Here is a 19,630-nt window from a genome sequence, read left to right as displayed (position 1 = left end):
TTTTTTTATGCTAAATATTTGCAAAATATATTTCCTTTTATTTCATTTCAAATCGTTTTTTTAATACAATAATTAAACTTTATATTATGATTGTTTTTTAACATATTCCTGATTATAACGTTGTAACGGAGATAAGAAAATCAGAGAAAAGAATTGAAATTCATCTGATAGTTTCATCACCGAAGAAAGATAAATATTTTTTCTTTTTGTTTTAACAACAAAGAAGAAAAAGTTGTAAAGAACTGCAAGTGTTTTTAATGCAAATTGAAACGATAAATGATAGATATATGTTCCAATTGTGAATTAATTGAGAATGTTATCAAATCAAAAAATTAGTTTTTTAAAGAAATACATCAAAGTGTAAAACGAAAAAAATATGACTATTTGAAATATTAATCAAAATGAGCACAGATTGCGGTCTGTGATAGTTTTTCTTTGTTTATAAAATAAAATGCTAAAACCATAAGTAAAAACAGATTAAAAATGGTAAGTGTAAACAAAAAAACCAAGAAAGATGAAGACAAAGCTTTAACAGTTTGAATTTGTCCATTTTTTATATAAGTTCTTTTAAAATGTTTATTTGGATAACTTTTCTTGCAATGCTTTCAAAACGGAAATAAATATTTTTCGTTTTTAATCCTTGGTGGTTAATTGCTGCATTGTGTATACATTAGAACAATACAAACAATGAAGAAACGAAACAATGTTTGATGTTTTATATTTTATTTTATGTGTTGTATTGAATTTTTTTTGAAAACATTTTTTCCACAGTGATAACCAAATTGAATAAATTGGTTGGAAGTTTAACGTTTGTATTAATTAGTTTATATTCGTAAAATAAATGCTTTTTTATAGTCCAAAGTCAATAATTCCAAAAAATTTACTTGATATCGCGAAAGATATTTGAAATCTATTAATGAAATTCAAAGGAAAAATGGAAGAGGTTCCAGCAGGCACATTGGGTTCGTTAATGAGAGCTGCAGGTGTTGTTTTAAATTCCACAAATAGCGAAGGAATGGCATTTAACTTTGGCTCGATTTTGGAGATTGTTTTGAATCCAGAATCATTTTCAGAAGGCTTTTGCGCTTCAATAGAAAAGCCGATCAAAATAGATTGTAGAGAAAGAGTGCACTCTCGAAGTGAGAATTCATTAAAAAAATCTATAAGAGTTTCGCAGTATTCTTCGTCGCCTTTGTTTCATTTTATGATTAGGGAAGGAAAGTTAATTCCTGGAATTGTGAAGCAAATTTGGGCCTCTATAAGTGATGATACTATATCCGCTTTGGCGAAAGTGCTTTTCTATTTTGTCAGAATTGCAGAAAAAGATGAATTTAATGAGATGGGTAAACAGGGATTTTTTGATGGAATTAAAGCAACTTTGATCAAATGTAATTCATGTGTGGGTTTACATTTTGCTCTTTACGCTGTTTTGTATTATGCGGCATTGGTCAAGAATTTAACATACGATTATAGAAGCTATGGAATGTGGAGCATTCCAACACACGAGTTAAGATTTATCCTTTTTCAAATTGCGATTGGAATGTTGAAAAGAAATGTCTCTTTCGATAAATATTCACAAAGTCTTTATAAAATCGGAGAAATAGATGAGTATAGCGAAGATGATCGTTTTGCAGAATTATTAAATACAGAAGGCAACAGTAATCAGGCTGAGGAATCTTCTTCAAAGACTCAGATAATAAAGAAGCCTGAAGCTTTGCATTCGACTGAAAAAGAAAAAGCTTCGATTGATTCTAAACGAAAACAAACGGAACAGCAACTTATAAGTTCTATTCAAGATCCTGAATCAAAGCCAATTGAAGGAGATGGTCCGGATGGGTCAATACAACAAATTCCAGTGGCGACTGAAGGTGTCAGCTCTGAGACATCCGCAAAGGAGGACAAAGTTGTGCTCCCTCTTTCAATACGTCTTGAGGCTATTCGTGTGTTTTTCTATTTAGACGAGAGAGATAATTTCCTTCCTCTTCCTTGGAAGCTGTTGTCCGTTCTTGCTGAAGGGCTGGAATTGCCTGAGGGGGCAGAAGATGAATATCTTGCTCAGAAAAAGAAAGCGCTCGAAGAAACTGCAAAAATTGAAAAAGATGCGCAAGAAAAGTTGAGTGACTGCAATAAAGATGATACTTGTGCTGAAGAGAATATGAAATTTGACAATAATTGCGCTTGCCCTTTTGAGGCATGTTATGTTACCAAAAACATGAAACAGATTCAAGAAACGCTTTTGACAACAAACAGTTGCTTAATAGATATATGTATGATTTCCTTGGCAAAAAAGTTATTTTTCTTTTTTCTTTTCTTTTTTTTTTGTTTGTGTTAATTGTGATGGATACAATAATATGAAATGAAATAGACATTTATTCTTTTTTTTTTTTTTTTTGGATTCTAATTTTATTCAATTCATTTTCATCTTTTTTTGTGTATGTGCATTCATTTTTCATAGATGAAAAAAGGAAAAGCTTTAATAAGCACACATTGCCCGACGATGTTACAATAATATTGCTGGAACGCTTGAATCGTCTGATGAAGTTTGCTTAGCAGATTTTAGAAAGTAGAAAATAAAACGATTAAAATAACTTTTGTTTTTTGAAATTACTCTGAAAAATGCATTTATCATTGTTTATTTTCAGTTTTCCTTCGAAAAGCTTTTGCATTTTGGCAGGCTGCTGTATTGAATGTTTGTTTGCGGTTATGTCTGAATCCATAATGCTCACCTGTTTGCCGAGCATTGAGGAGAATATAATGGCTGATCTGCCTTTGGTCGAGAAAGAAATGATCGAAACAAACATTAGAGAAAAATTGCAGCTGAATTTGTCAACAGAATGTTCAGGGAATCTGAAAGAAGGAGATGAGAAATTAAAAAAGGGCTTTGGATCATTGCTTAAAATTCTTGATTTAACAGCCTTTGATCCAACGTTTAGAGATTATTCAACTGAAAGTGACTACGAATTAGCACAAAGTGACATCTCGAATGTAATGAAAGAAATGGTAGATAATGTCCGATTAGTTTTTAACAACATTTTTGGATGTATTACTCGTGAATCAGTTGAATCTCAAATAGAACATTTAAGACAGATGGAACAAATCTATCATTATTCATTTTCTGCCTATCGCCTAAACCACAATCTGATTTGTATTTTGTCTGCAATCGCTTCGGAAAAGAAAAACTCGAACGAAATTGTACTTCGCCCGTTGTTTGGATTTCTTATGTCTAAGCTAATGGTTCGCTTCCCGATTCAAGCTCCATTTGTACTCAGATATCCTTTATGGAATACTATTCCTTCTTGTTATTTAGAGTCTGTGCATTTTATGATTTCTATTGTTGTTGTGGCCGTGCTGCTGAACATTGTGAAAGAGCTGCCATATGCATTTGAGATGGGCTACATATCCAGCTTGATGGACTGGATGGCAGAGCAGGTGCATTGTGCTCCAGATTTGCTTGGGAACGGCATTCTACGCATCAGAGAAGCTTGCATTATCCACACACTTCCATCCAGAAAACATCGTCTCGAATTGTTGAAAACAGCTAACAAAAAAATCAGAAATTTTAAAAGCAAGCCTCCAAAACATCCCGTTTATTCTAAGAATTCTCTGATTGAAACCTGGAGAGGAATATCTGTATTGGAAAAAGAAGAATGTGTTCCAAATGAATTTTTCAAAAGTTTGTTACCAAGCAGTATTGCGATGTTTGATGATGTGGATTTGTCTGGTGATACAGAAGAAGTGAAGAAGAAAGATGATTCGGGAACTCTGCTTTGCAGAAGATTGGAAGATGCCTTGGAAGAATCAGGAATATATGAACTTATTGAATCATTCCCTCAAAGCGACAAAATTGATCCATTTTGGTCGAGGAATGGAACAATACCGACTAACTCAAGAAAAATTAGTCAAAAACCGAACACGTTAATAATGTTAGAGTTTTTACTTCATGGACCTATGCTTGGAGTTAATGATTATATTGAACGATTGCGATCTGATTGTTCATACTGGGAGAGATATGGTCACTTTTATGAACTTGATCGTTTATTTTTTTAAGTCTTATTTGAGAGTAACACTATTTTTTTTTTCATAATTGATTTTTTAATTTGGAAATTTTATGAAATCGGACAGGTTCTTTATTTATTATAATGTTTTCACTGATAAATTTCTTGACTTTTTCGGAGCATGCAATGTTTACGAGCGCTGAACTGTAAAAAAACTTTTTTTTACTTTTGAAGAACAATCAATTTTTCTCTTTTATGTGTGAAACTGACATTTTCTTTTGTACAAATTTTAATTCAACTTTCTTTTTCTCGAAAGTTACTGTTCTTTATAGAGATTACAATTCTTTAACTCTATGAATTTTTTTTTGATCTTTACTTTTTTTCTTTTCTTCAAAATAGCAGATATTTACGAAACAAAAGTGTGTAATATATTTATTTATATATTTAAGATCGTTCGCATTGATTTTTGTTTGTTCAAAATTTAAGAAAAAAAAATTTTTTTTCTTTTCTTTTCATCAATTCATCATTATTTTGAGTGAAACTTATCAACAAAATACAAATTTGTTTGTATGAAAAAAGTTAAAAATCTTAGCAGAATGAAAATTTCAAATGTGGGTGATTGTTTTTGAAATCAATTTTTTTGTTTCAAATATTACGGTTTCTTAATTGTGTTTAAAAAATGTTATTGATGGACACAGAAAAGTGATGACTACAATCAAAAACATCTATGTCTTTCTTTTTCATCAACTATTAGCTTTTGAAACGATTGAAAAACAACTTTATTTCAAAAGATGATTATTTGGCAAATGATAATGAATCTTCAAAATAATTAACATCCCGAAAAAAGTTATGATTTCAAAAATAATCGCCCATATGTCAAAATTTTTTTGAAAAGTTCCTTTTGTTTAATTTTCAAATAAAATGAAAATTTCATTTTTCGATCAAATTTCTGTTCCCACTCACCAAATTTCTCTGTCATGAATATAAGATCTTGACAATATTATTATTATTGTTATTGAGTAGTTTCGTGAGTGGGAACAGAAATTTGATCGAAAAATGAAATTTTTATTTTATTTGAAAATTAAACAAAAGGAACTTTTCAAAAAAATTTAGACATATTAAAAATTTTTTCTCTAGCAAGATGGAAATGAAGCAAATCCTTCAGAATCCGAACACATTCCTTTTCAATTCATGCTTTCGATATATTTTTGTTTTATCTCTGAAAAAATTAAAGTCACATTCAAAGTCAAAATAAACTGGGACAAATTTTAATCGGGAAAAAAATCTTGAATATTGCTGACAAACTTGAAAATTTTTTACCAATTCTTCACACAGGAAAAACAAAAAATCTTCTTTAATGAAACAAAAATGTGATTACATGGGTGGTTTTTTTTAAATAATATTATTTCTTTCAAAATTTTCGGTTCCAAAATAACCCTTGACGTTTAATAAATGAAGTCCAAAAAGTTTAAAGGTGTGCATTAAACATCTTTATCTTTAAAATAGCAAAAACATTTGTTTTTGAAACAACTGTGTTGAATATGGCATTTTAATCCGAAATATCTTCTTCATGACAAACAACATTTGAAAAATCTGCATACAGAAGAAATGATTTCAAAAACAATAATACATTCATTATTCAAATTTTGTTCACAAAAAATAATTCCATTTTCCAAAAAAAGACAAACTCAATTAAGCCTGTCTGACCTGACAAATCAATTTTTGCCTCGTCCGTCACTAATAAAAAAAATGATAATTATAATAATTCAAAATAAATGATTTTTTTGTTCCGACTTTGTTTTTGAGTGTTTTTGTTTGTTTGTCGAAATTTGACAACAATTAATTTTTTCAAAAAAATTGACCAAAATAAAATCCTTTTTTATTTCAAACAATTCCATCCGCTCTTCTGTTCTTCAAAAACATTCCAAAATGTTAGCGATCAATGCTTTCTTAAATTTCAGTGTTGTTGCTAACTTATTTTTGAAGCATTTTGTCAGTTTTTAGAATTAATGAAGTTTTAGCATTTTTTCGATTCAAGTGGCAGGATTAAACAATCAAGCTGCAAAAAACTTCAAAATCAGTATTACTGTTATCGAGTTGTTAACATTTGCTGAATGACTATTTCTAATTTGCTGTTCCCCTTTCTTTTAATTAAATTAATTTTTTTGTGTTGTAACAACATTCTGTGAGCAGAATAAATACATTTATCAAAGTTTCTTTGTCGTACCTAACGCTAATATAATCAAGCAGAAATAATTTGGTAAATCATTTGTTTGTTTAATGATTTATTTCTCATGTTAAAGTGATTATTAAATTTCACTTTGGATTCTATCCTTGTGCACAAATTTGTTATTACAAAGAAATAATTTCGCTGAGTGAAAGAAAATATGAAAATGTTTGATTCTTTTCAATCAAAGACTTTTTTATTTATTCTTTCCAGTTTGAAGGTACATTGAAAGTTTGAGAACTTTCATATTATATCATGTTTAAAAAAAATTAACGTCAATAATTATACCGTAATATTTATAGATTTCTTTTGTTGAAGCTCTGGTTCTAATTTATGATATCGAAATTTTTGGTGAAATATTTACTCAATTTCATCGAGGAGTCCCTTCAAATTTTTATCAATCAAGAGAAACAGTAAAAATGGAAGAAAAACAATGAAAAAGAAAATGAATCCATATGTGGCAAACTAGAAAATTATCAACATAAGTTAAAAACACACATCAACAATCAGAAAACTTGGAAATGACAGATGAGAGAACAAAGAGATTGTCTTCTTCGTTGATAAATGACTTTCATGTTTTTGAAGCATCGGTTAATTTCGCTGAGAATGAAAATTTGCATTGATTCGAAGCAAAAAAATGGGGTTTTCTGAAATTTTGTTAATGCTTATAATGTCGAAAAAAATCATCTCGAGCAATAGCAGAATCTGTTCGACAATAATAATGTGTGGGACTTATGGATGAGCTCTCGCTTCATTTCATTGTGATGAAAAAGGGAAGGACTGTCAGAAATACTCCGGAATTTGAGTCCTTTTCCAGCACATACAAAGATTATTGGCTAACAATCAACGAGGTGCTGATTCAAGTCGAGAAGTTGGAAAAAAACAATTATAAAGATTTTCTATTTGCTTATGGTAAGGAGCTAACTTATTTTGTTCTCATCGAATTGTTTGTGCTTTCTTCACCAAGTGCCTTCTCTCCTTCTTCTTCATCTTCTTCCAAATCAACAATCATTCCATTTGCTTCTTCTCCTTCATCAGACTCTTTTCAACTGCAAACGTACCCAATTACTCATCTTTTCACTCGCACTGAATATGCCTATCTGAGAGAGGAGCAAATATAGAAGTGCAAACTATGCATCCATGAAGCAATAGCGTTTCCGAGACTGCCTGAGCAGCACTTTAAAAAAGGAAAGGAAGAGAACAAAGCAGAAACTGACATCCAATCAACTTTGTGATGAGGTTGGCAAGGTTCAGATATCATCGAGAATTACCAAAAGGAAAGGTCGTGACAATCATTCAAAAAATTGGAAAAGATTTCAGACAAAACAATGGTTTCTGAAAAAGTTGGAGGAGATGCAAGCAGAATGGGAGGAGAAATGTCTGGAGTTGCGGAGAAAGCTGCGAAGAGTGGGACATTGTCAAGCAGAGCAAACATGTTATTATTCATCAGCCATCACTTTGCTGGGACGAATGAATCAGGCGTTCAAAAGACACCCACAAGCCTGTTGATCGAAAAATTGTTAAAACATTGACACTTCACGAGATCAATTAATTAATTCACGGATTCAATTGTATTCTCGATTTGCACTTCTCCAAAATCTCCTCCTTCTCCTTCTTTTCTTTAACCATCTCCTTTTTTATTGACTTCTTTCTTTTTTTCTTCCCGTTCCAATCACAAAGCAGATCCAAACACTCATATATTTTTATTTATAAAAAGCAAAATCACCCTTTTCAATTTTTCCGTGGGCTTCTCTTTTTCATTTTTTCAATATCATCTTTTACATTTTCGTCATATTCTTTGTTTCAACCTTTCTTCGTTGACTTTCTTGTTATTGATTCTCATCACAAAACTTTCCACATCATCTCTCTAAAACACACACCAACAAGGAACTAATTCTAATTATATAACAACAACACATGCATCTTCTTCTTTTTCTTCTCCCACAAAATCTTCTTCCCAACTTTTCTCTTTGTTTTGTTTCCATCTTCACCAGACAAATCCATTACACTCACTTAATCACTCCTTCCTTTCTTGTTTTTTTCCTTCGAGTGTCTTCGTCAATGCAACAGCTCCAAATAAATCGAAGGAACTGAGAAATGTCTCCTGCATCTTATCAGAGAAGAATACGCAATTTACAGATTATTTCTCACCGCCCCCACAAATACAAAACCAGTCGCTCTTAGATTCTGCCTTTTCGTGAACACCTTCTTCTTCTTTCTCAATAATGGAAGCTCATTTTCCATTCTCTTGATTATCTTTTTCTTCCTCTTCCCTTTCTTTCTTTTCGATTAACACTTCCTCTTCTTTTTCATGATCATTCCATGACACTTCAGTCCGTATGTTCTTTTTGAAATTGAAGTTTTTCTCCTCATCTCTGTTCTCTCTTCCTTGATCCATGATTAATGAAGATTATTTATTTGCATTTTCAAATGCTTCTCATATTTTCCAACTCCTGCGATTTCATCAACAGTTATTCACAAAGGCTTATCTGCTGCTGTAGCCGCCCTTTAAGAACGCTCTAACGATCTCTTGATAAATGTCATCTGTTAACGAAGCGTTTTGAAAAGTATGTTCTGCGGATTGCAGTGAACTACCTGCTTTCTCCACTTCTGTCCCTTCCTTTTCGTTCCTAAGCCTTATTAGTCAAAGCTCCTCCTTCACAAACGATGCCACTTCCTCTTCCAACTTCATTTCGTTCTCCTTGAATCTTTCCACAAATCTCTGTGCGCCGTTGGAGAGTTTTCTTTCACGTCATCTTCAACACTTAACTATTCTTCTTTTCTTTAATCTCCAACCTCACTCGCATATTCTCGATCCTCCAACACAACTTACGTAAATTCTTCAGGCGAAGGAGCCACATCATTTATCCTCATCAAAGCAACCTCAAACTCTTCCTCCACGATATCCAATATAGGTGGAATACAACCACTTTGCTTTTTTCTTTTTTTTCAGTTACGTTTATTGCTTAATTTTTTTGCTATTCAACAAATAAACTGCATTTGCTATTTTGTAAAATATTTCAATCACACTGTCTTTCAAAGAAAACAAATGCAAATTACAGAATTATTGTATTTCTTCTCGTGTTGTATTCACATCATTTATAAACGAATGAATGAACTTGTTTTGTTTGATTAAAAACATTTATTAATAAAAATAGCTCGAGTGATTCTATTGAATGTTTTTCAACATTATTGAAATTAAATTTAAATACTGCTTAACAGTTGAAGTTAGTAAAAAATAAAAAAGGATAATTGTTCGAATAACAAACAAATAAGAAATCGATCATGTTCATAATAGAAGCAATGAATTGAGAGAATCTAATGAAAGAGAATGTCGATGATCTCCGACAATTCGCTTTAATCTTGAAAAAAGTCGTTCGCATGGAGATTCACTGCAAGGAGCTGTTGCAATGCAAAAACTAATGTTGGCAAAAATCGTTTCCATTCCACCCTGTGATGCAATATGACAATAATATACCGGTAAACTCTCGAGTAAACCAATTGAAGTTGCGGAAAGAATGTGAGTTTTAAATAACGATGCAAATTTTTCTTGTGTTTCCTCCGTTAACTGCTCTATTGAATTTTTGAAAAATGTATTAAATGATTTAAATATTTTGTTATACCAATTTGATGCAATTGATATCTTCATTGAATTTACTGCTTGATTCTCCTTCTCCTTTGAAATTTCGTGAATAACTTGAAGTCTTTTTTTGTCCCTACAAAAATCACATCATCTTCATCTTCATGGAAAACATCTTTGTAAAAGTTGTCTATTGCATGATAATCCGATTTGTCATTGAGTGTTTCTTGAGAAAAAATTAGTGAAGATCTTGTTTCAACAAGTGTTGAAGCTTCGTCATTTACGATTTCTTCATATTCGTCATTTCCTGATTGCTCCTCTGCCTCTGTGAGTCCAAGATAATCTGCTTCATTTTCATTGTCTGGAAAAATACCTTCTTGTTCAAGTGATAAAGAAATTTCTTTCTTTTCAAATTGTGAAACAATTAATGGTAGATCTTCAATTTCTTTCTAGATATGCGTCGATGATGATATCACAGAATCTTGTTCTTCCTCAATTTGTTGCTTGTTCGAACTCGGATGGACATGCTCGGTTGATGATTCCTTTCTCAAAATCGTTGATAATGCCTTTTGAAATCTGCTCACAGATACAGGAAAATCGGTTGATTCTATTTCTTCTGAAAAGCTCCTGCCAACAGATGTTTCTTTTTTCTGTGATGATGAGGGAACTGACGACGATGATGCTCGATCTAGAAAATAATTGCAAAAAAATTTATCAAACATTAAAATATAGAAAAAAATGAAATAAACAATTATTAAAATGTTTGAACGTTTGTGCAAACTGTCTTTTTTCTTTGTTTTCTGAATTAAAAAACATACAACAAAAGTCATCGCTGATAAGTTTGTTTTTTCCTTCTGGTATTAATGCATAAGCGAGAGCAATTGGATCCCATCTTTCGCCTTCCAAAGTGTAGTTGAACACATATATCCAAGCGTTTTCAATTGCATTATGCCAATGATCGGAACGAAATGGGCTTGAGTTTAATAAGTTTTTGAAATATGACATTGCCTCAAAAATTTTTGGAAAAACTTTTCCAAGCTTGCTGTTGTCATCTTCATAAAATAAATGCAACTTTTTTAAAGGGAATAACAAAATTTCCGCTTTAATTGCATTAATAATACTCTGGCTGTCCATTAGCTTCGATTCCAATATAATTTCTCTGTTTTTCCTTATGAACAAGCAAATATCTGTCAAGCACAACCATCTCGTAAGTGTGAATGTTGGGCATTTTGTAGGTAACATCTGTTGCATAGATGAGCTCCTTGATAATTTTGAGAACTCAATAATATTATCCTTGATTGATTTTAGAAATGGGACTTCTTGAAAACAATGTGTGATTGTTAAGTTGATCAAATGATTAAAACAATAAATATGAAAAGGTTTGACATAAAAATTCAATAAATCGATTTCTCTATCAGAATCGTGTGATAAATCTTGAAATGCTTTTTTTGAGCTGCCAAATCATCACTGCAAATGCTTCTGACTTCACCTCCGCATTTTGCAATCTCCGAAATGCACATTTCAGCAAGATTTTTGTAATCATCAGAAGAATAACATGCTGGTTGAAGGCTCCAAAATCCGGGAGTTGATTTTTCTGCATGAATTACATATGAAATTATGGTGCACTTTTTATTTGCAATTATCCCTCCATCGATCATGAGAGAAACGCATTAGTCTTTTATAAATTTTAATCTTTGACGAATTGCTGCAACCTTCTTTTCGCTGATAAGTCTTTTTATTTTCCACTTTGATAAATATGGAAATATTTCTGTGGGCTCTGCAGTTGGATTTGTCTGGGCTATTTGAATCAAATGCTTTACAAATGTGTTAAATTCGGACGACGCAGCTGATAAAAACGATATGTTACATCTGGAAACAAAATTTAAAAATAAATCCGTCAATGGCACAATATCTTTAATTAATTTATTACCTACGCCAATTGCTGATACTGTTGGTTGTGTAACATTTTGCTTTTTTGTCATCCAAAAATCCTGAGTGGGAGACAACAATGTGCATTTATGTTGTTTTACAGCAGCAGAACTGTCTCTCTTTGAACATCCGCAGGAATGTCACTTCTTTTCGTTGGGACACAAAAACATTCTGTTTCCATCAACTTTTGTTTTAAAATCCGATTTCACTTTGTAATAGCAAATCCATAAGATACCTTTGAAAATTTGAAAATGTAATTGGGACATAATTTCTTCTGGTCTGTTTGGATGCTTGAAGCCTGTGGCAATGAGACTTTTTTTTCGATTAAAGAAATGATAACTCTAAATTATTTTTTCACAAAAACGAATCATTCAAACATTGAGCGCCATCATCTGTTGAGGCCTATTCCAATCGAACAAAGCCACAATTCGCTTTTCCCAACTCGTCCTTTTTCTTTTCAAATGCACTTTTCTCGATATAATAAAAAAAATAAAAATAATGTGAAGAGTTCCATGAATACAATTATTGCACACGATTGAAATTTCCTCTAATGATTTTTGTAGACCATAAGGAAGTTCTTTTATTAACAACGAACGATCATCAGCCATTGAAGAGAAAAAGAAAGTTGATTAAAATTCTTATATCAATTATATTTCCGCAACAGGCACTTTGTGACAAATATGATCAAAATTTGTCATAAAATTTTCCAATTCAGTAAATTTTTGTATGTATTTCATTAAACATTCTATGTCGTTTTTTAATTGAAAGGGAAATGTATTTGAATCTAATATTGGAAATGACACGTCAAATTGACTCGTCCGTCAATTTGTCACTGACACAAAAAAAACTTGTCAGGTCAGATAAACTTAAACTCAATTTTGAAAAAGGAAATTAAAATGGTGATCCTTTTTGAAATCATTTTTTCATTCGATTTTTGATCAAATTTTTGTTTTCAATGGGATTTGTGTCAAATTTTGTTTATGTAATAGCAATATCATATACAATAAGTGTTCCCTATTTCAATTCATTTTTTTTAAAAAAATCCCATTGAGATTAAAATTTTGTTCAAAACTCGAACGAAAGTGCAGATATCGAAATAAATACAGGACAAGATCGATTTCACAATTACTGCAAAAGGAATAATTCTGACAATTTTCCTCAAAAATAATCCTATCAATGTCAACTCATTTAGTGTTCCAGACTTTCATTGTCATATGGGTGATTCTTTTTGAAAAGTCACAAATGTTTAATTTTCAAATATATCAAAAATTTCATATTTTGCTCAAATTTCTGTTTCAGCTCACAAATCTCCTCAAGAATGTTTGAAATAGCATTATCAAGAAATAGATTCCATTTAAGTTAAGTTTGGTGTATGTTAATATAATTTTGAGCAAAATATGTTATTTTTAATTTATATGAAAATTTAGCATTTGTGACTTTTCAAAAAGAATCACCCATATTGACAAAATATTTCAAAATTAATGATTGAAATCTCTAAGAAACTCAAAATCCTATTTCTCCGAAATTTCAAAAAATGACATTTTCTGACACTAATGAAACAATTTTGAAAGTTTTGGATATCAAATGAGTTGACATTGATAAGATAAAATTTGAGGAAAATTGTCAGTATAATTTCTCTTGCAGTTATTGTGAAATCGATCATGTCCGGTATTCTATGCGATGTCAGTGTGATTTCAAAAAGGATCATCCATGTTAAAATAAACTTCAAAAAAACGATTGGTTTTTTCATTTCGTTGTTAATTCAAGAATAATTGTTTGTTGTGAAACGAATTTCAACATTTTTTTCCGGGTAAATTCATCTTAATAAAATGAAAATAATTGTTTCAAAAATTACTTTTGAAATGGAATTATTCTTTTTCGAATTAGAAATAATAAAGGAGTTTATCCCATATGATTAAAAACGCTCAATTTTCAAAAACTGTTTCTCATTTCGAAAAAAACTGTTACGTAGACTGTTTAAAATTATGTGAAAATGATTTTTTTATCGCAATCTTGTATCGTATTATGAATTATTTATTCAGCTAACATTTGTGACGAACTTTTTTGTTTTATGAATTTTGTTCCATCATTCACTTTTAAATATTTTTATCATTTTTCATAATTTTCTTCTTTTTTTGCATGGGAATGAAAGACTTATAATGATAAAGTTGTAGGGAAAGTTTGGAATGAATTGTTGTTTTTTCATAAATGCAAGAATTTTGCCCCATATTTTTTGAAAAATGTAGTATTTTTTTGTAAATCATAAAATTTCATCTGAGTTCAAAATTTAAAAAAAAATTAAGTTTTCTTTAAAATATACATTTATCCAATAATCATTACACGCAACTTAACAAATCATGACTTAATGCCTTTCAACATACAAACACGTGCATGTTCAATATATCAAAATAACTGTAAAGCAAATATTTAGCTTTACTCGCGCTTGTTAAAAAAAAAAAACAAAAGAAACTTATAAAACTTTAAAAAATACGTGTACATATGAACTTCTTTCGCCAATAATAGTTATAACATATGCAATAAATTGTCACTGATAATGATATAAAGAGACTTAGTTATTGTCTTAATCATCCATAAAGCAATTAAGAAAATAATTAATAACTTTCAATACTGGAAATTAATTTCTTTTCGCATAAACAAAAACATATAAAAAGGATAAATGATACAATTTCCTAAATAAAACTGTACAATCCCTATTATAATTAATTAAGAGTGATCTCAAAGACATCTTTGAGTGTAAATGATTTACTTCTTTTGTTTTTCTGCATAATCGCGAATCTTTGCAATGCAAAGTGGTTGCTTCATATTTATCATATTTCCAATCATTGCTGGCACCCACCCACCAAGATCAATCTGGGCCATGTACAAAACTCTCGTTCTTGTTGGAGACACAGAAGTCATGTGCATTCCTGAAAGAAGGACTGTAGCACGCTGAAAATCTTTATGTGGAGGAACACGAGGATCTTCAACAGATGTTTGGGCTTCAATGAATTCAGTTTCTGTTGAACGTTCAGATGCAAAGCAACAAAAGTCTCTATTTTTCGCTGCACCCGCTCTAAACATAGGGTGGATCAGTTTAGACTCGGGTGTAATTTGTTCGATAACATCACTGCCAATAAATGCTTCATTCCATTCCTTTCTTTTTTCTCTATCAGTCACAATTGGAATTACTAGAAAGAAGTCAATAAGATCACAAAAGAAAACAACAAACATGTTGCAATAGGCTCATCAATGTATCCGATTCCACGAAACATTTTAAATTTTGAATCATCTTAAATATTATAAAAATTATGTTTTAAATATAATGCAATTACTTTAAAAACACCTTTTCCTACAAAAATTTCGATTCCCTTATCATCTTTTTCCTTCTTCCAAATTGATTCATCATTGATAGTTTTAACTAAGCGCTCGCGCAATTCATCGGGGTTTGGGAAAGCAGGTGCAGCCATTTTGATCGGAGAATTATCAAATTCTTTAAGTAAGGGTGCTAAAAATACAATCAATGGTTACAACAAATAAATTAATTATTTCTTCTCAACGATTCTATTCACAATCATCTTTTTATTATTTTCAAATCAATTTTCTTTCTTCTTTCTTTTCTTTTCTTTTTTATTTTGAAAAAAATATCTTAAAAATTTTTTCTTATTTTTTTTAGTTTTGAAAAATATCTGAAAGAATATTTTTCCAAAACGCATATTTATAACTCGATTCACTCAATTATTAAATCTTCAAATAGTATTCGAAATGCGAAATTTAGTGAAAGGTAAAATGACAATTAAAGAGTAATAAGGATGGATGTAACAAATCCGCTAAGTCCGACAATGGTAAACAGTTTTCTGTTATTATGTTAATGAAACAAATATAAATTAATAAACAAATAAGAATATTCAGGAATATAGTTAAAAACATGAAATAAAACATACGTGTGCAGAGTGTTAAATGAAATTAGATATTGGAATAAAACGAAAAGCCCCAGATAATACGCATTGCAAATCATAATAGCATAGCGAATTCCTTCACGCTTTTGTTCTGCTCCTGTTAGGATCTTGGCGCTGACTCTGTTTCTTCTCATGTATTTTCTTGCTGCAATTCGATAGTCATAGGTCAAAAGGGCCGCTCCACCAATAAGAATAGAAGGAATGAAAATGTAATAGTCTTTAATGTAAATTTCCATTACAAAGTGGAAATAATCTGAAAAATCAATTGAAATGCAATTTGATGAGAAAAGCAAATCATGTTAAAAATAAAGAAAGAGAATTGCAAATTAAAATATATCGTTATTAAATAATACAAAAACGATAAAGAAATCAATGTTAACTTCTTTAAAAAAAACAAGTATTTTCAAACACAAAGCAATCAACTGGACGAAAAACGCAATAACAGAAAGATAAATCAAATCCTTCCTTTTCACTTTTTCATAAACGTTGTGTTCAGACATCTTACGAAGGACGGCTTTATCGCTCATTTTATTAGTTTGTGATGGAGAAACACCTTTCTTCGACTGCATTTTCTTTGATCTCACGTATAATTCACAATATTGAGTGATCAATTTAAAATATTATTCGATAATCCAAAAATTCATGTCATTCTTCCAATAAAACACCCTGTTATTTGTTTGGTTCACTTTAACACGCTCACAACCACCGCTGTAATACAAAAAATACTTAATATTTATTTATAAGTTCTCTTTAACAACAATTCACTGTATCAAAGAAAGATTGAAAATACACAATTGATGAAATGATGCACTTGATGTTGAAATAATAATAATAATAATAAAAGAATAAATGAATATTTCACAATGCTAAAACAAAAAGAGGAATTAGCAAAACCAATGCAATCCCAGAAAGTGCAAGGTCCTTTCTTCCTTTCGCTGAAATCCTCTTATTTCTCATGCCAACATTTGACTGAGGAGGCAATTTTGAGCACATCTGCCCTTCGTTCAAGTAATACCCATCATCACACCCCGCAACAACACACACAGAAAAGTCCCACTCTCCTCTTTTGCTGCTGCTGCTGTTATTGTTATTGTTATTGTTAGAGCTACTTACTCTGCATGGATGCCCCATTCTTGTGTGTCTGTGTGATGTCAAACACTTTCCTTCTTCTGCCAGCTGCACCTCGCCCTCATAGCAGCCCTCAAAAAAGGGCAGCACGCTCTGCACAACTGCCAGCACGTCTGCTGTTGTGTCTCTGTCTTCCTCCGTCGCCCACAGCGGGACAGCCCCGTCTACTGCAAAGCGGATGAACTCCAACGGCACATTCGGCTGCCTCTCCCTCACAGAAACAGCGATTGGGTATGCCTCCTGCCACGTGAAGGACAAATACGCAGAGGATGGAGGGAGCGGCGGGAAGGCGACAACATCGCCCCACACAGCAGCGAGCGTGTCTGCCTGCATCACATTGCCCCCGGGATAGGAGCCAGGTGGGAGAGGAGGAAGAGAAGGATCAGGTTTGCCATTCTTCCACACACCGCCTGCTCCGATAACTCTGGCGGTGCGGCGCTGAAGAGCATCGAGCACGAAGACAGCGCAGGTGGAGCCGCAGAGGGCGTCGGTGAGGATGAGCAGCTGGGAAGAAGGGAGGAGGCGGGGGAGGAGGGGAGGCTGGGTGTTGATGGAGGAGAGGGAGAAGGTGTAGAGAGAGGAGTATTGATGTGTGAAGGAGGAGGGGTTGTTGATATTGTGGTTATCAGATGAGAATGAAGAAGAAGAAGAAGAAGATGATGATGATGAAGTGTCATTATTTTGTTTATTTCTCTGTCTCTTCACAGGAAATGCCCTCGCTCTCCCTGGATGATACCAACTTCTTCCTTTGAACTTCTTCTGCGTGTGCCAGTCAGTCGGTGTGATTGACAACGGATCATCTGTCTGCCTCAGCAGCTCCTCGGTCACGTTGCAATGCCTCATGTCGTATTCTCCTGTGAATGGGAAAGAGGATGGCGACAGCAGCCGGTTCAGCCTGTAGCCAAGCTCCACCGAGCCTCCGATGTTGCCCCGCACATCAATCACCATCTGCTCCATCCCAAACGAAAAGGCTTGTTTCACCCCATCGGCAAACAGACGAAGAAATGCATCGTCATCAGCAGGGTTGAAGGACTTGATGCGGAAGAAGCCGATTTTTGTGTTGTTGGCTGTGACGAGGTAGATCTGGAGATCGGGATTGCGCGAGGTGGAGAGGAGGTTGCGGATGCTGAAGAGGGGAGAAGAGGAAGAGCTGGGCGAAGAAGAAGAAGAAGAAGGTGATGTTTGTACTTCAGAGATGGGTATGTGAATAGATGTTATGTGTGGTTGAGTTTGAGATGTGGGAGAAGAAGAAGGAGAAGAAGGAGAAGAAGGAGAAGAAGAAGAAGTGACTTCGTTGTGAATAAGTTCATTTGTATCCAAAAAGTCTGTTTCCTCTATTTTTAGAGGAGAAAGAGGAGATTGTTGCGAATAGAATGAAGAAGAAGAAGAAGAAGAAAGATCATTTGATGAGGAATGGATGATTTGATCAGCTTCAAATGAAACAGATGGCTCTGCAAAAAGAGGAAGTGGCTGTCGAAAGGCGAGCGAGGCAGGAAGAGCAGACGAGCTCTGAACAACATTTGGATTGGAGTTGATATTTGAATGTGAATGAAACAAGTTTTCTTTGCTTTCTCTCTTTTCTTTCTCATCCAGCGTCACAAAAGACGGCTGCTGCTGTTCCTGCTCATTTTTGTGGGAATCAGCATTTCCTCTGAAATTTTGGTGATGAAATGCCTCATTTTTGTGTGTTTGTATCTCCACAGGCGAAACCCCTTGTGATGACATGCCAATCATTTTTCCTCTGTCAAATGAATCTGTTCCTATGCAATTAACATCTGCTCTCTCTCTTCTTCTTCTTCTTCTCTGTCTTTCATCACATTCTCTTTCACTCACACCTTCTTCCTCTCCTTCTGAATACACCACATCAACTCGTCCTCTCCTGTTGGCTATTTTGTTCACGTGATCCAGCCACAGCCTCGTTGAATGTGCACTCATCGCTCCCGCATTCTGCCGTAGAACAGACACAGAAACAGCACTTGCCTTGGGAATATTCCGAATTCTCCTCTCACTCCTCACTTTAGCACTATCATCTGCTTCATATTCATTCGGCCTCATTGAAGATTTTGCTGTGCTTCTTTGAAAATCGTCCAATTTCTCTTCGTTTTCGTAATCGTAATCGCTATCGTCATTTGTGCTGTCGGGTGGCCAATAGAGCTGCATCAGATCGTCTTTGCTGTTGATGTCCACACCACATACACACACATACGGAATCCTCACATCGCCTACACCTTCTATCTGAAAGAGATGCCCATTCGATATTTCCTCTTCGGTAAATGAATACATCTGAGTAACACACAGAAAATAATGTTAAAATAATGTTAAAATAATAATAATAATAATAATAATAATTTGGATAAAATAAATATTGCTGTTAAATGAATAGACTTAATTATTTTTTCATACTGCAGCATTCAGAGACCAATATTCGCCAGTCAACATGCTGTTCAACCTGGCTTGTGGGTCTTTCGAAGTAAAAGAATGTTTATTTGCAAAATCCATCAGCGCTTCCAAAGGAGGCTGCTCGTCAATCGAAAGGATTTTCTTTTTATCGATCAGATTAAACGAGAAATGTGTCAGCTTCAAATATGAATTCGTAATAGAATTTTTCGAAACAAAGAACTGCATGTTTCCGTTTTGATCCAATGATGTATGAAATGCAATTGGAAGATTGTATTGAAATTCCTGAAGAATTGTAGAAAGTTAGATCAAAACATTAAGTTATTTGAAACACTATGCACACCTGATAACATTCTGGAGGAATATAAAGAGTATGCGTGTCTATAAAAGAAACATACACATAATATCATAATCGAAG

General features: G+C 32.9%; 5 protein-coding genes across 5 annotated transcripts; 1 reads left to right on the top strand and 4 right to left on the bottom strand.

Moving 5' to 3' along the window:
• Positions 1-480: 480 nt before the first annotated feature.
• MONOS_11306 (uncharacterized protein) lies at positions 481-4,047 on the top strand (the record flags this gene model as incomplete). Its single annotated transcript, XM_067863826.1, has 6 exons — positions 481-534; positions 675-705; positions 772-808; positions 856-2,267; positions 2,456-2,540; positions 2,643-4,047. Exons 4-6 carry the CDS (start codon positions 917-919, stop codon positions 4,045-4,047), a joined length of 2,841 nt encoding a protein of 946 aa, XP_067733684.1. The 5' UTR covers positions 481-534; positions 675-705; positions 772-808; positions 856-916.
• A 6,204-nt stretch (positions 4,048-10,251) lies between these two features.
• Positions 10,252-11,030, bottom strand: MONOS_3368 (uncharacterized protein; the record flags this gene model as incomplete). Its single annotated transcript, XM_067873364.1, has 3 exons — positions 10,252-10,490; positions 10,621-10,775; positions 10,924-11,030. The coding sequence occupies 3 exons, from the start codon at positions 11,028-11,030 to the stop codon at positions 10,252-10,254; spliced, it is 501 nt and encodes a 166-aa protein (XP_067733683.1).
• Positions 11,031-14,039: 3,009 nt separating this feature from the next.
• On the bottom strand, positions 14,040-15,229 carry MONOS_3367 (putative StAR-related lipid transfer protein 10). Its single transcript, XM_067873363.1, has 3 exons — positions 15,075-15,229; positions 14,961-15,020; positions 14,040-14,919 (listed from the first exon to the last, which is right to left on the bottom strand). Exons 1-3 carry the CDS (start codon positions 15,196-15,198, stop codon positions 14,495-14,497), a joined length of 609 nt encoding a protein of 202 aa, XP_067733682.1. The 5' UTR covers positions 15,199-15,229; the 3' UTR covers positions 14,040-14,494.
• Positions 15,230-15,282: 53 nt separating this feature from the next.
• On the bottom strand, positions 15,283-16,271 carry MONOS_3366 (uncharacterized protein). The gene is made up of 3 exons (XM_067873362.1): positions 16,097-16,271; positions 15,673-15,940; positions 15,283-15,585 (listed from the first exon to the last, which is right to left on the bottom strand). The coding sequence occupies exons 1-3, from the start codon at positions 16,254-16,256 to the stop codon at positions 15,525-15,527; spliced, it is 489 nt and encodes a 162-aa protein (XP_067733681.1). The 5' UTR covers positions 16,257-16,271; the 3' UTR covers positions 15,283-15,524.
• A 148-nt stretch (positions 16,272-16,419) lies between these two features.
• On the bottom strand, positions 16,420-19,440 carry MONOS_3365 (uncharacterized protein; the record flags this gene model as incomplete). Its single annotated transcript, XM_067873361.1, has 2 exons — positions 16,420-19,098; positions 19,219-19,440. The coding sequence occupies 2 exons, from the start codon at positions 19,438-19,440 to the stop codon at positions 16,546-16,548; spliced, it is 2,775 nt and encodes a 924-aa protein (XP_067733680.1). The 3' UTR covers positions 16,420-16,545.
• Positions 19,441-19,630: the final 190 nt, after the last annotated feature.

This window comes from Monocercomonoides exilis (genome assembly GCF_001643675.1).
Source record: "Monocercomonoides exilis strain PA203 chromosome Unknown scaffold6-2077815, whole genome shotgun sequence".
In the NCBI taxonomy this organism is placed as follows: Eukaryota; Preaxostyla; order Oxymonadida; family Polymastigidae; genus Monocercomonoides; species Monocercomonoides exilis.
The sequence above is the reverse complement of the archived record's forward strand: the minus strand, read 5'-3'. Positions and strand labels throughout refer to the sequence as shown.

Coding starts and splice junctions, on each gene's coding strand:
- MONOS_3367 (XM_067873363.1), bottom strand. CDS start 15,198: ATGGCTGCACCTGCTTTCCCAAACCCCGATGAATTGCGCGAGCGCTTA. Junction 15,021..15,074: donor CGAAATTTTTGTAGGAAAAG/GTGTTTTTAAAG, acceptor ATAATATTTAAG/ATGATTCAAAATTTAAAATG. Junction 14,920..14,960: donor TGATGAGCCTATTGCAACAT/GTTTGTTGTTTT, acceptor ACTTCTTTCTAG/TAATTCCAATTGTGACTGAT.
- MONOS_3366 (XM_067873362.1), bottom strand. CDS start 16,256: ATGCAGTCGAAGAAAGGTGTTTCTCCATCACAAACTAATAAAATGAGC. Junction 15,941..16,096: donor CGTCCAGTTGATTGCTTTGT/GTTTGAAAATAC, acceptor TTGATTTTTCAG/ATTATTTCCACTTTGTAATG. Junction 15,586..15,672: donor TCATTTAACACTCTGCACAC/GTATGTTTTATT, acceptor ACATAATAACAG/AAAACTGTTTACCATTGTCG.